Source organism: Scyliorhinus torazame, chromosome 2 (assembly GCF_047496885.1).
Source record: "Scyliorhinus torazame isolate Kashiwa2021f chromosome 2, sScyTor2.1, whole genome shotgun sequence".
NCBI classification, from domain to species: Eukaryota; Metazoa; Chordata; class Chondrichthyes; order Carcharhiniformes; family Scyliorhinidae; genus Scyliorhinus; species Scyliorhinus torazame.
Window position 1 is genome coordinate 94,740,712 of NC_092708.1, and position 16,148 is coordinate 94,756,859.

At 47.6% G+C, this 16,148-nt stretch overlaps 1 protein-coding gene across 2 annotated transcripts in view; it reads left to right on the forward strand.

Annotated features, from left to right (window-relative positions):
- The window catches only part of fap (fibroblast activation protein, alpha), a 179,839-nt gene that overhangs the window by 17,934 nt on the left and 145,757 nt on the right, over positions 1 to 16,148 (forward strand). Inside the window, exon 3 of one of the 2 annotated variants that reach the window (XM_072474275.1) lies at positions 6,806 to 6,844. The exons of the other annotated variant lie outside the window; for it this stretch is intronic. Coding sequence (XP_072330376.1) covers positions 6,806 to 6,844 — 39 coding nt within the window. The remainder of the gene's footprint in view (positions 1 to 6,805; positions 6,845 to 16,148) is intronic. 2 annotated transcript variants of the gene reach the window in all.

Genomic DNA, 16,148 nt, shown 5'->3' on the forward strand with positions numbered 1-16,148 from the left:
CATCACTCCTGAAAGGCCTGGCGATGTTTTTAGGCTGTGGACCCTGGTCATAGACTCTTTGATCAGCAAACATAGTTTCTTTCTATCAAATCGATTTCCTCTCAGTGTCTTGAAAATCTTGGTCAAATCAACCTTTGTCCTTCTACATTCCAGGGGTCACATCCCTAGCTTGTGTAATCTCGCTTTATAACTTAACCAGCGGCACGGTGGCACAATGATTACCATTCCTGCCTCACAGCGCCAGGGACCGGGGTTCGATTCCAACCTTGAGAGGCTGTGTACATTCTCACACTGTCTGTGTGGGAATCCTTTGTGTGCTACGGTTTCTTCCCACAGTACAAAGATTAGGTGAATTGGCTGTGCTAAATTTCCCCTTAGTGTCCAAAGGTTAAGTGAGGTTACGGAGATACGGTTGGGGATTGGGCCTAAGTAGGGTGCTCCTTTGGATGGCCGGTGCAGACTCGATGAGCTGAATGGCCTGCTTCTGCACTGTAGGGTTTCTATGATTCCTAATCCTTGGAATTGGATAGGATTTTGGTCAACCTACTTTGCTCTCCCTTCAAGTCTACCATATCCTTCCTAGGGTGTAGTGGTCAGAACTGCTCACGGTACTCCAAGTGTGGTCAAACCAAGGCCTTCTGTATCTGAAGCATGATTTCAATGCCCCATGTATTTTACTCCAAAAGACCTTCTGCCTAATTTTACTAATTATCTTATTTCCCCAGATTTCCTGAAGGCATTGCTTTTTGTTATGGACATGAGAGAGTTTAACTTAAACAACCCTGATTTCTCCTCGCGCCACCCGTTTTTATGCAGAGAGGTGTTTTGATTTTGATTTCCCCCTTTATAAGTAATAAGAGTATTTCCCAACCCCTCTGTTTTGGTGTGATCCAATTTTTATCAATAGCCCCCCAGCAAACTTCATGAAGTCAGTTACATTCATAAAATCTCTACAGTGCAGAAGGAGGCCATTCGGCCTAGGCCCATGCCCGTTGACTGTAGCCCCACCTAACCTTTTGGACATGAAGAGGAAATTTTGCATGGCCAATCCACCTAACCTGCAAATCTTTGGACTGTGGGAGGAAACTGGAGCACCAGAGGAAACCCACACAGACAGTGACCATTGGCCGGAATTGAACCTGGGTCCCTGTCGTTGTGAGGAAGCAGTGCTAACCACTGTGCCACCCTGCTGCCTGGTGAGAGGATAAAGTCAGAGGGGTAGTTTATTTGCACACTCAAACATGAGAGGAAAGGTGCAATACAGTCTACTCTTTCAATCATATAATGAAAGGGGGGGGGGGGGGGTGGACAGAGACATGAAGATTTACAGGACAGACACCACAGAATAAAGAGTTATTCTTTCAATGAGTCCAGAGTCTAAAATCAAAGTTGAATTATGTAACTTTTCAGAGGCCAGCAGGCTGAAGACTGGCGTTGGATAATTCACTTTTCCACTACAGCTGACTTCTACAATGGGATAGGAACATTGAGACAAAGTAGTCTTGTAGGCACTGCTACAAAACTTCAGAAGTTCCAATAGAAACAATCTAGTTGGGGGCCAGGCATTCTCTTGTTCTGCTGCTGCTTGCTGGGTGAAAAATTGTAGACTGAGTCAAGCAACAATGTTACAGGTTCTTCCGGCTAGGAGGTCATGTCAGATGACTTCCACCTGTCCCACTTTGGCTTTGACAAGGGATGTATTATAATAATAATAATAATCGCTTATTGTCACAAGTAGGCTTCAATGAAGTTACTGTGAAATGCCCCTAGTCTCCACATTCCGGCGCCTGTTCAGGGAGGCCAGTATGGGAATTGAACCCGCGCTGCTGCTTTGTTCTGCATTACAAGTCAGGGGTAATAGATATAGGACAGAGGTCAGAGGTAGGTTCTTTACGCAAAGAGTAGTGAGGCCGTGGAATGCCCTACCTGCTACAGTAGTGAACTCGCCAACATTGAGGGCATTTAAAAGTTTATTGGATAAACATATGGATGATAATGGCATAGTGTAGGTTAGATGGCTTTTGTTTCGGTGCAACATCGTGGGCCGAAGGGCCTGTACTGCGCTGTATTGTTCTATGTTCTATGTTCTATGTTCTATGTTTAGCCCACTGTGCTAAACCAGCCCATTAAACCAGCCCGTATATTCATTTGTCTGGATGTGTTGCGATTGTTAATGCTCCAACCATTAAACATTTGAAAGGAATAGTGCAGTGTCCTTTGCCTTAGCAGACTTGTTGACTCCATTGGCCTGGCCTGGCTTTTGAGATGTAAATTACCTTTGTATAATTTCCTTTGAACTTGGTCTATGCAAACTGTACTGGGTGAAGAACTGGATCAGCCCTTTGATCATGCCTATGGCTGTGATCTTCCGGAGAGGAATAGCTTCAGGGAATCTGGTGGCTAGATCCATTATGGATAGGAGATGGTGGTAACTGATCTTGGTTCTGGATAGGGGACCCATACAATCTACCAGTATTTGATCAAAGAGTTCACAAAATGCTGGGACGTGCTGGAGGGGGGCTGGTTTCCCTTCAACCTGGTAGGTTTTGCAGTATTCCATTACATCAGACCTCAGGCAGGGCCAATGCTTATTCCCACGGTAAAAGTCTTATGGATACCCCTGTCTCCAGCCATTGTGTTGGCATAGTGACTTTTTAGAGTTTCCTGACAGTAGTCTTGGAGTATGATAATCCTGTGGAGCACTGCCCCATTCTTCATCTCCAGACCTCCCTGGGGGTCTCCACTTGCACATTACCAGACCATCTCATAGGTAATATCACTGTGGGATCTGGGTGGCTTACGCTATCGAGCGGGCAGTCTGTGCTATGTGCTGGACCACAGAATCCAACTGCTGAACATTAATCAGGGAATCATTCCAAAGGAATGTTTCCACTAGCCTAACTTCTGGCTTATCTTCTGTCTCTCTACTGACTGAGCTTGCATGCCTAGTCTGGGGTTGGGTCACTGCACAACCAGGGAAGATCCCTGGGATGTCCTCTTGGGATCCTGGGACCCCAGGGATCCCTGGGCTGTTCCGTTTCTCTCTCTCCATTTGACTGGCCTGAAACTATAAGATTGGCAACCACTTTGCTAACAGTCAAATCATTCCCACATAGGAAATTGATTCCGGTCACCAACAGTTGAAGGATGTTTCCCACTGTTACTGGGCCTGTGACCAGGTTACACTGTAGGTGGATCTGATGGAGAGGTCTCCCCACCACTCCACTGATCAGTGCCTTGCCCTTCATGGGCAAGCTTTTTTATCACCTTCAACTTTAAGGGGCGGATGGCCCGGTGTGTGAGAACAGTGCAACAGACTCCATCACATTCTGGGACAGGTATGGGGATATTGGGTGGAATTCTCCCCCCCCACGCTGGGTGGGAGAATTGCCCGGGCGCCGCACGAGTCCTGCCACGCCGCCCCAACGCCCACACGTGATTCTCCCACCCCCCCAAACTGGCGCGGTGAGAATCATGGCTGGCCGCTGGGAGAATCGCCGCTTGCCATTTGTAATGGGCGAGTGGCGATTCTCCGGCCCGGATGGACCGAGCGGCCTGCCCAACACGACAGGTTCCCGCCGGCGCCATCCACACCTGGTCGCTGCCGGCAGGAATAGCGCGGGAACGCTGGGGGGGGGCAGCCTGTGGGCGGGGGGGGGGGGGAAGGGGGTTCCTGCACCGGGGGGGCCTCAAAAGGGGTCTGGCCAGCGATCGGTGCCCACCGATCGGCGGGCCGGCCTCTCTGAAGGAGGACCTCCATTCCTCCGCCGCCCCGCAAAATCCATCCGACATCTTCTTGCGGGGCGGCCACGGGGAGGACGGCAACCGCGCGCCGGCCAACCCGCACATGCGCGGGTGACGTCATTTACACGGCACCGGTTGCGTTATTTATGCGGCGCCGCTTTTACGCGGCTCCAAGGCCCGGCGCATGTAAATGACGCGGCGCCGCTGCTAGCCCCCCGGGGGCGGGAGAATAGGGGGCTGGGAGCGGCCTCCGACGCCGGAGTGAAACACTCCGGTTTTCACTCCGGCGTCGGGACTTAGTCTCCCGATGGGAGAATTGCGCCCATTGTTCTTGACTGGGCAAAGCTCTGATGGCTCTCGTGTGATTTGTCCACACATAGGGCTGTGCCCTCAGGAGGACTAGTCTCTAAGTGAGAGTCTCTACCTGCTCTGTTGCACTACCCATTGTGGCATCCTTCAAAGAACTACTATTCTACAACACGTCATAGGTGCGTGAGATTCTTAGGCATCTTTTCATCGGGAGAATGCAATTTGCTTGAGCTGTCGAAATTCATTGTAGGTTTGTGTGGGCTTCTTATGAGTATTCCAGAATTACTGGCGATCTGCCTCTAGGACTAACTCTTAGGCACTTAGGATGGCAGCATTGGGCAGCTCATAATTCAGGGACACATCAGGAGGCAGCAAGGAGTAGAGCTCTTTGGCTCTCTCTGACAACTGCCCTTGAATTTAAAATATCCAAATCACCGATGGCCATTTTAGATGTCCTGCTATTTTCTCAAAAGTGGCAAAAATGACTCCACATCACCCTCTTCAAATTTGGGAATAAATCTAGCATTCTTGAGGGTCTCAGAGAGTGGTCCCGTGTTAGAAAGAAAGGTGATGCTCGTGGGTAGAGAGATATTTTTCCTCGCAGCCTCTAGCTGCCCGGCCTCTCCATCTCTTTGAGCTGCTGACTCCATTTCCAATTTTCAGAGTTGAAATTCTCTTTCTCTTTCTTGTTCCTTTTCCTTAAATAGTAGCTGTATTCTGAGCTTTTCCAGTTTGACGTGGGCTAGACGAGGCGTTTCGGAGTCATGGCTGAACTCTACAGCTAATGTGAGATCCAAATGTCTTACCAACATCTGGATCGGTTCACTTCTTTTCATTTTACTGACAATTTTATCTGTACCTCTGAGCTATGGATTTCGGTTGTTCTGCACGAAGGGCCGCCAAAATTTCACAGTTCAGATTTTCTTGTTTGGACTGGATGAGTCCTGCTTTTTCTGGGCAGGATATACCTGGACATTTTTCCACATTCTCGTGTAGATGGCAGTGCTGTGGCTGGTCTGGAACAGCTTGGCTAAGGGTGTGGCTAGTTTTGAGACAGAGATCTTCATTACTCCAACTGGGATGTTGCCAGGGCAACAGAGATAGAGAACTTAGTAGCATGGTGCAATGACAGCAATCTCTCCCTTAATGTCAGGAAAACAAAGGAGCTGGTCATTAAATTTAAGAAGTGAGGTATAGTACACACCCCTGTCAATATCAAAGAACAAAGAACAATACAGCACAGGAACAGGCCCTTTGGCCCTCCAAGCCTGTACTGCTCATGATATCATCCTTGGACAAAACCCTCAGCACTTCCCAGTGCTGTATCCCTCTGTACCCATTCTATCCATATAAATGATATCAGTGATGTCGAGGTGGAGATGGTTGGCAGTTTCAAGTTCCTAGGTGTGAATATTTTCAATAATTTGTCCTGGTCCACCCATGTCTATGTTACGATTAAGAAAGCGCAACAAAGTCTTTACTTCCTCAGGAAATAAAGAAAATTTGGCATGTCCACAATGACTCTTACCAATTTTGTCAGATGCACCATAGAAAGCATTCTATCTGGCTGCATCACAGCCTGGTATGGCAACTGTTCTGCCCAAGATCATAAGAAATTACAGAGAGTTGTGAACTCAGCCTAGTCCATCACTTGAGCCTGTCTTCCATCTATTGACTCGGTATTTCTCGCTGCCTTGGGAAAGCGGGCAGCATAATCAAAGACCTCTCCCAGCCTGGTTATTCGTTTTTCAAAATTCTTCCATTGGGCAGAAGATACAAAAGTTTGAGAACTTGTTCTTACAGGTTTAAAAACAGCTTTTTTCATGCCACTACTAAACTCTTGAATGGCCTGTCTATATATTAAATTAATCTTTCTCTGCGTTTTTCCTTTTTTACAGTTGTAATTGTTTTTTGTATGTTATACGTATGTATATATGTATGGAGTGATCTGTCAGGTTTGTACGCAAAATAATACTTTTCACTGTACACGTGACAGATTTTATCAATAAACAGTAAACAGTATGGCAAAAATCACCTCACTTCGATCCCTCAGATTTTTCAGCAGGACTGTCAGGTAAGAATCTAAGATCCAGGATGCAATCTTCACATGTCATCCCAAGCTACCCTGTGGTCAGTAAAATGGCCGTGCAGAGGGTGGGTTTCTAATCTCCTGTCTATCTCCTGTTACCAGCCAGTGGAATGGAGGGGGACTCAAGAGGGCTTCAATTTATGCAGACCTCTGTTATCATAGTGCACATGCTGAATTCCCCATCCTTTAACCCAACACGTCAGCCTTCCCACCACCCCTGAATCCCCAGATAGTTTGTGGAACACATGCAGTTTTCCTGTAAAATTTGCTTGAAGAGGAAATGACCCTCAAACCAAAACATCTGAGTGGCTGGAACTGAACCATGTGAATGCCCCTGGAGTTGGATCAGAGCGCAGTTGAAGGCCTTTAATGGTAGCGTAAGTATCCACAGTATCCTTAGATTTAGTTTAGAAAATATGGTTGCCCAAACCTAACCTGCTCAATTTTAACTGCCCACCTTCCAATTTCCCCCAGGTGGGAAGGCTTAAAATTGACTTCCAAGTGCAAATACTAAACTCCAAAACTTAATCTTACTAAAATATCAATCTTAACAATCATTTTGAGCTCTGGAAGAATACTTCTAGCATCTCAAATAATATAGAAAAACATATATATATTTTATATATACATATTAACTCCACGGGACTTTTTCCTGTCTTTCAGAACCTAAATGGATACACTTGGACAAATACATGGTTTTCCGTAAGTGCAAGAAAAAAGTTCATTCATACTTTTGCTTTGCTAATTAAGATCATTATTTTTCCCCCAAAACAGAATACCTTTCATTGTGGCTGATCAACAATTCAGCATTTACAGCAAAGCAAAAATACAGTTTAATGCAGGCAGTAAATTTTGCCAATCCAGTCATTCAAGCCCATATTCTGTTTGATAGATAAAGTTGATAGAACTTTATTCGGAAATATAAAATTAGAGCCAGGGTATTTGGAAGTGAACTTTTCCACACAAGGACTGGATTTTGCACCCCATTGGCGGGTTTTCCAGTGGCGGGTTGCCATTAGTTGGTGAGCTCTCTGGTGGCACGACCGGTGATCAACGCAAATGGCCATAGCCATCGGCGGGACCAGAAGATCCTGCCGGCCAATGGCCAGGTGCCTCTGCCACCAGTAAACCTGCTGGCAGGGGGCCGGAAAATGCCAGCCAAAGGGTAATATAAATCAGGAATGTTCTTCTTTGAAAGGCATCATGCTGGATCATTGACGTTTTCAAGACTGGGATTGATTTTTTTTGTAATTTAAGGGTATTAGAAAAATGGAGCAAAGCAGTTAAATAGATTGGGCGTATAGATCAGCCATGATCTAATTTGAGTGGCAGCAAAGAATTGAGGATATCAATGGTTCACTGCTGTGTGTAGTTTCTCTAAAATGAGATGATGACATGATATTATTACAATAACAATAAAAGTCACACAAACATTTATGTCCTAATGGGAATATCATACATGCATTGTAATGGTAGTACGCCTCATGTAGCCTTGCTCATGTGCAGTCTCGGATCTGGAGTGTGGTTTTAAAGTTTCCTATTGTTCCACTCTAGTGAAAATCTAACCACAATTCTCAACGATGGGAATTGTGATGCAACATGCGAAAGAATGGGAAGTCTGTGAGGCATCCCAGAATAACAATTGTACAAAATACACAAACTTGGAAAATAGAACAGCAAATGCATAACTTTATTAAACAAAGTTTGTAATTACGGTTTATACTGGGGGACAAAGAAATGGCCGACCAACTGTGTACATACTTTGGTTCTGGCTTCACAAATGAGGACACAAATAATGTACCAGAAATGTTGGGGAACACAAGGTTTAGTGAGAGGGAGGAACTGAAGGAAATCAGTATTATTAGGGAAATGGTGTTGGGGAAATTGATGGCATTGAAGGCCGATAAATCACCAAGGCCTGATTATCTACATCCCAGAGTACGTAAGGAAGTGGCCCTGGAAATAATGGGTGCAGTGGTGGTCACCCAAGATTCTATAGATTTTGCAACAGTTCCTACAAATTGGAGGGTAATTAATGTAACCCCATTATTTTAAAAGCGAGGTAGAGAGAAAACAGGGACCTATAGACCAGTCAGCCTGTGTCAGTAGTGGGGAAAATGCTAGAATTCTTTACAAAAGAATTAATAGCAAAGCATTTAGAAAACAGTGGCAGGATCAGACAGAGTCAGCATGGATTTATGAATGGAAAATCATGCTTGACAAATCGACTGGAATTCTTTGATAATGTAACTAGTAGAGTTGATGAGGGGGGAGCCAGTAGATGTGGTTTAGTTAGACTTTCAGAAGGCTTTTGACAAAGTCCCAGATAAGAGACTAGCATGTAAAATTAAAGCACATGGGATTGAGAGTAGTGTATTGAGATGAATACAAAACCCAGTGGCAGGCAGGAAACGATGAATAGGAATAAACCAAGTGGCAGGCAGTGACTAGTGGGGAACCACAGGGATCAGTGCTAGGACCCCAGCTATTCACAATGTATATTAATGATTTAGATGAGGGAACCCCACGTACTATCCCCAAATTTGCAGATGACCCAAAGCTGTATGTGAGTGTGAGCTGCGAGGAGGATGCAGAGATGTTTTACTGTGATTTGCTTAAGTTTAGTGAGTGGGCAAATGCGTAGCTGATGCAGTATAATTATGGACAAATGTGAGGCTAACCACTTTAGCAGCAAAGACAGGAAGGCTGATTATTATCTGAATGGCTATAGATTGAGAGAGGGAAATGTGCAATGAGACCTGGGTGTCCTTGTGCATCAGTCTCTGAAAGTAAGCACGCAGGTGTATCAAGCGGTAAAGAAGGCAAATAATATGTTGGCCTTTATAATGAGAGGATTAGAGTACAGGAGCAGGGATGCCTTGCTGCGGGTATACTAGGCCTTGGTGAGATGACACCTAGAATATTTTGTGCAGTTTTTGCCTCCTTATCTGAGGAAGGATATTCTTGCTATGGCGGAAGTGCAGCAAAGGTTTACCAGTCTTGTCCTGGGATGGCAGGGCTGTCGTATGAGGAGAGATTGAGTCTGCTGGGATTGTATTCGCTGGAGTTCAGAAGGATGAGGGGGATCTCATAGACACCTATAAAATTCTAACAGGATTAGACAGGGTAATAATCGCTTATTGTCACAAGTAGACTTCAATGAAGTTACTGTGAAGAGCCCCCCCCCCCCCCCCCCCCCCCCCCCCCCCCCCCCCCCCCCCCCCCCCCCAGGAACCCCTGTAATAGGAGGACCCCAGGACATCTGCAATTGGGGGAACAGAACCACATCGGAACCTCTACCTAAAGAAACCCCTCCACATATACCCCCTCCCCACACACAGACCGCCCCCCCCCCTGCAAGAAAAGGGACCTATGTCTGGAAGCTAGTCAGCAGTCCAGACAGGGGCAGTGTGAAGCGTTATAGCTGTAATACTTACCTTGCAGTTCCAGATGTCCATTCCTCAAAGTAGTGCAGCTGTACCTAAGTCTGGTTCCCACAGATCTATTAGCTGCAAGCTATTCATAACTTTCCAGTAGTGGTCTGTGATTGACAGCTTGTAAAACCATCTGCAACTTTGATCCATTCGCATCCCTTCACGGTTCAGTGGCCTAAGTGGTGAAACCCCAATGTTTATAAACATTGACCACATCAAAGAGACATAAGTGCATTCCAAGCACCAAGTGCATTCCAATCACTCATGTAGGGGACTCTGTGAGGGGGTGTTCTGTGTGGGGGGGGGGTGTCTGTGAAGGGGATTCCTTTAGACAGGGGGTCCCTGGGGGTATCCCCCCAATTACAGGGGTCCCTTGGTGGGAGGAAATCCCCCTATCACTGGGGTACCTGGAGAGGTCCATCTATTACTGGTGTCACTGGGGGAGGGGTGGGTGGAGTCAGCTCAAGGAGGTATGGGCAGGCAGTGCATTGTTGGGGGGGATGTCACATGGATGGGCTCGGATGGTCTCTACAGCATGGCCCTGGCGTGGTGCACCTTGTGGTGGGTTAAGGGGGGCCCGATGGCCACCGGGATGTCCACATCCAGTTCACGATTGCTGAGACCATAAGGGATCTGCACCCATGTGATTCCCGGCTGCGGGGATCGGAGAATCACAGGAGGCCAAAACATAGGGCGCCAGACCCGCCATGTCAATACAAATGGGTCATTAAGATCCATTTGCATTTATTTACATCCTCCTGCTGGCAAGCATTGTTGACCTCATTCACACCACCAGTGGGGTGTGGGTGCATCGCATTCTGATCTGCGCCCAGCTCCAATCCTGATTTTCCCCTGACACCCAATTCTCTGTCCCATCGGGGAACGCATTCCGGGTGTCGCGGGATGGAGAATCCCACCACATACCTATCTATATTGTGTGAATGGTTTAATTGAGTCAATAAAGTCACACTTGCAAAGTGTCATATATAACATTTGTGATGGGTAGTTTGCATTCATGACACATTGCAAGTGTGACAGTTTGCAGTATAGTGTACACTTCACGTCACCAACAGTTTTAATTATATTGACAACATGAGTGTCTCATTTTTGTATCATTAAATCCTGAATAGACCTTCTACTTCCTCTAAATTTGTTCCATTCAAGACTAATCTTTTTGGCTACTACTCCAACTTATTCATTCCATGCCATAGAACGGCTGTACATCTGAATGAAATGAAATGGATGAATGAATGAAAATCGCTTATTGTCACAAGTAGGCTTCAAATGAAGTTATTGTGAAAAGCCCCAAGTTGCCACATTCCGGCGCCTGTTCGGGGAGACAGTTACGGGAATCGAACTGTGCTGCTGGCCTGCCTTGGTCTGCTTTCAAAGCCAGCGATTTAGCCCTGTGCTAAACAGCCCCTAAACAGCAGTGGTAACATCTTACCCTCACCTTCCCTTCTGTAAATGAAGGGTTATCAAACTGAAGTGTGGCATACCTAACCAGCACTTGTGATTTTTTTTTTTCTCACTATTTACAAACTTGGTGCATTATTGCCCTGAGTTAGGGGCAGAGCTAATTAAAACATTGCTAAGCAGATTTTCACCTTCTCTGCCTGAGCGGTGATTTAGCAAGGTACTTTGCAATACAACTTGATTTTCATTCCACTGAAATTTGTTTGTCTGCTACTCCACCATCAGGTAAGCTTGCAGAAAATGAAGACAAAAGTCAACCCCATATATTTGGCACCTTTAATTAGGATATTCATCTCAACACATGTCAATTGTGATCAATACTTCCAGGAATGCTAAGTGATTCCAAGTAGCTATCTTTACTCCATTATGATAAATGTATTTTCAGAAGGGGTTACAAAGGTCTTTTATTTGATTCTCGGGACCGCCAGCTGTGTTTTCCTGGGAGGCGCGGCAGCGGGATTTTCCGTTCACGCTGCCTGCCAATGGGATTTCCCATTGTGGCCACCCTACGACACTGGGTACGCTGCCAGCAGAACAGAGAATCCCACTGGCAGAGAATCTAGCCCCAGTTATTTTGCACTAATGCACTAAAATATATGGTGAGTTATTAAATTAATGTGTAAAATTATTTGGAAGAAATATAGCTTCAGCTTTGAAGTAGCATTACGCAGATTGGTTGTTATAAAATTTTTGTTGAGTAACTTTGGTAACATAGAACTAACACAGTATTGAGACACCTTTCATGTACCAACATCTTAAATCTCATCACAAGTATTCATGCATCATGAAGCTGTCAGATAAGACAAAAGCAGAAGCTCATCAAAGTATAAAAGCAACTCCATGTCAGTTGATAATGTTTACCTTTACTGTACGTAGTGTAATCTTGTGATCAGATAAAACATTATAATTTTAAGAACTTTCTTTGAAGGAGATTGATGATTATGAATTTACAACCTTCCCATGGTGTTAGAGATATTAGAACTCTCATTACAATCTCGCTCAGTTGTCCAGGATCAGGAGGCAGTGGCTTGGTGGTATTGTCACTGGACTAGTAATCCAGGTCCCAGGTTCAAATCCTGCCACTGCAGATGGTGAAATTTGAATTCAATAAAAATCTGGAATTAATGGTCTAGTGATGACCATGGGTGAAATTCTCCGGTATCGGCGCAATGTCCGCTGACCGGCGCCCAAAACGGCGCAAATCAGTCGGGCATCGTGCCGCCCCAAAGGTGCGGAATGCTCCGCATCTTGGGGGGCCGAGCCCCAACAATTTAGCCTGGCCAATCCACCTATTCTGCAGATCTTTGGGTTGTGGAGGTGAGACCCATGCCGACACGGGGAGTATATGCAAACTCCACACGCACAATGACCTGGGGCCTGGATCGAACCCGGGACTTGATGGACTGAATAGCCTCCTTTTGCACTGTAGGGGTTCTGTGATTCTATGACCCTATCTAGCCTTCCACGTGAAAGATAGCACTGCCAGCAATGCAGTCATACAAAATTCAACAAACCAGATAAACCACTTCAAAAAGGTTAACACCTTAAAAAAATATCCAGCTGAAAAACAGCCTTGTTTATAGACCAATCCTTCAGCACAACTGAATAAATGAAAATAATTTTTATTTCTTACAATTTCAGGATCCTTATTAGCATTTTAGAATGACATTCCACAGTTCAGTTTGTTTTTCTAGAAAAATTGAAACTCAATAGTTATGATTCAGGAAAATAGTTAGAATGAGTCCAGCTGTATCGAGTAAATGTACAAAAAAATCGAGTGAAAGTAAGTCAGATATAGTTTCTTTGCATGTTTGGCTTCGTACAGCTACGAGGCTTGTGGTGTGGAATAAGCCTGTTGCTACTGTGATAATGGAAGGATGGGTTAGGTCACAGAGACACATCGCAGCTTGGAATTCCCCAGTGCTTATTGGGAAACCACAGGCTGAATTTTGCTGATAGGGTGGATAGCAAGACAAAAGGTGGAAAAGTGGGTCGTCGGCACTCATGGGTGGCTGGCAGAACATCCCTCTCAATTTTACGTAGGGCAACCAAAGAAGTAGCTCTTTCCAGGATTGTCATCATGTTTCAGTGCCTGTTCAATATTATCAGCGCAAAATAGACAAGTGGACAAAATTAAATAATGATACTCCAAAGTTAGGTCAAGCAACAATCACTTGCAGTCTTCAAAACAAAGAAGATCTGTGCAGAATATGGCCTCATTTTATCTCAAAACAATTTTTCTAAATTGTACAAATCAATATTTATTAAAGACTTACTTACTCCAAATTAATTATTTTTGGTGCTTACTCCATTCTGCAGCTGAATGGAAATCTATATTTTTTTATTTGTTTGATCATGGGATACTGGCTAGGCAGGCAATGATTTTTTATCCCTAATTGCCCTTAAGAGGATTGTGGTGAGTCACCTTGGGCGGAATTCTCCGCAATCGGCACGATGTCCGCCGACCGGCGCCAAAAACGGCGGGAATCAGTCCGGCATCGCGCCGCCCCAAAGGTGCGGAATCCTCCGCATCTTGAAAGGCTGAGCCCTAACCTTGAGGGGCTAGGCCTGCGCCAGACTGATTTCCACCCCGCCAGCTGGCGGGAAAGGCCTTTGGTGCCCCGCCAGCTGGCGCAAAACTGACTTTGCCGGGCGGCGCATGCGCGGGAGCGTCAGCGACCGCTCACGGCATCCCCGCGGATACGCAGTGGAGGGAGTCTCTTCCGCCTCCGCCATGGTGGAGACCATGGCGAAGGCGGAAGGAAAAGAGTGCCCCCACGCACAGGCCCGCCCACGGCTCGGTGGGCCCCGATCACGGGCCAGGCCACCGTGGGGGCACCCCCTGGGGCCAGATCGCCCCGCGCCCCCCAGGACCCCGGAGCCCACCCGCGCCGCCTTGTCCCGCCGGTAAGAGAGGTGGTTTAATCCACGCCGGCGGGACAGGCATTCCAGCAGCGGGACTTCAGCCCATCCGGGCTGGAGAATCGCCGGGGGGGGGGGGGGGGGGGGGGGGGCCGCCAACCGGCGCGATTCCTGCCCCCGCCAAATATCCGGTGCCGGAGAATTCCGCCCCTTGAGTATCAAGGGGACATGGTTAGGTTCTCTCATGTTGGAGACAGTCATTGCTTGGCACTCGTGTGGCACGAATGATACTTGCCACTTATCATCCCAAGCCTGAATTTTGTTCAGGTCTTGCCGCATTTGGCCATGGACTGCTTCAGTAAACAATGCCTTGATGTCAAGGATAGTCACTCTCACCTGAAACGATACTTCAAAATTCATTCACGGGGCCAATAATTCTGGGGGTTGGGGAGCACAAAAATGCAGCTTGCCTTAAAAGGGGCATCACGGTAGCATAGTGGTTAGCACTATGGTTTCACTGTGCCAGGGTCCCAGGTTCGATTCCCAGCTTGCGTCACTGACTGTGCGGAGTCTGCTCATGTTCTCCGTATCTTCGTGGGTTTCCTCTGGATGCTCCGGTTTCCTCCCACAAGTCCCGAAAAGACGTGCTGTTAGGTAATTTGGACATTCTGAGTTCTCCCTCTGTGTGCCCGAAGAGGCGCCGGAATGTGGTGACTAGGGGCATTTCACAGTATCTTCATTGCAGTGTTAACGTAAGCCTACTTGTGAAAATAAAGATTATTATTAAAGAGGAAATGCCCTTTTTACATAGCAAACAAAATCTCAGTCTGAGGTATGATGTAAAAGATCTTCCACCCTCCCCCATCTCAGTCATAATGGAACATGTAAGACTATGCTGGGAATTCTGCCCTTATTAGTCCTGCTGAATCGTACATCAGGAGCGAAATTCTCCGGTATCGGCACGATGTCCGCCGACTGGCGCCCAAAACGGCGCAAATCAGTCGGGCATTGCGCTGCCCGAAAGGTGCGGAATGCTCCGCATCTTGGGGGGCCGAGCCCCAACCTTAAGGGGCTAGGCCTGCGCCGGACGAATTTCCGCCCCGCCAGCTGGCGGAAAAGGCTTTTGGTGCCCCGCCAGCTGGCGCGGAAATGACATCTCCAGGTGGCGCATGTGCGGGAGCGTTAGCGGCCGCTGACGGCATTCCCGCGCATGCGCAGTGGAGGGAGTCTCTTCCGCCTCCGCCATGGTGGAGACCGTGGCGAAGGCGGAAGGAAAAGAGTGCCCCCCACGGCACAGGCCCGCCCGCGGATCGGTAGGCCCCGATCGTGGGCCAGGCCACCGTGGGGGCACCCCCCGGGGCCAGCTCCCCCCCGCCCCCCCCAGGACCCCGGACCCCGCCCGCGCCGCCTTGTCCCGCCGGTAAGGTAGGTGGTTTAATCTATGCCGGTGGGACAGGAATTTTAGCTGCGGGACTTCGGCCCATCCGGGCCGGAGAATCGCGGGGGGGGCCCACCAACCGGCGTGGCGCGATTCCCGCCCCCGCCGAATCTCCGGTGCCGGAGAATTCGGCAACCGGCGGGGGCGGGATTCACGCCAGCCCCCACCGATTCTCCGACCCGGCGGGGGGTCGGAGAATCTCATCCCTGAATCCTACCACAAATGTGACTTCCATTGTGGATCTCGTGAAAGTCGGAGCTGGAGTCGGAGCTTCAAACACTGAGGCACATCCGGGAGGGGGAGACTTACCTGGACACTGTGTTTCAGGAGGCAGTCACACCTGTCAGAGTAAGTAGTTTAAATCCTGCCAGTGGCCAGGGACAGCAGGGTGTGACTGCAAGTCAGGCAGGTAAAGGGAACCAGCAGTCAGGAACTCAGAGCCTCAGCCCTTGACCCTGTCCAACAGGTATGAGGCACTTGCTCCCTGTGTGGATGGCGAACAGGGCTGCAGGAAGGATGAGTCAGCTGACGAAGGCACCATGGTTCAGCAGGCCATTCAAGGGGAGGGAGTAAATAGGCAAGTTGTAGTTGTAGGGGATTCTATTATCAGGGGGATAGATAGTATCCTTTGTGAGCAGGATAAAGAGTCCCGCATGGTATGTTGCCTGCCTGGTGCCAGGGTGCGGGACATCTCTGACCGGCTTGAAAGGGTACTGGAGAGGGAGGGGGAGGATCCAGTTGTTTTGGTCCATGTCGGTACCAACAACATAGGCAAGTCTAGAAAAGAGGACCTGTT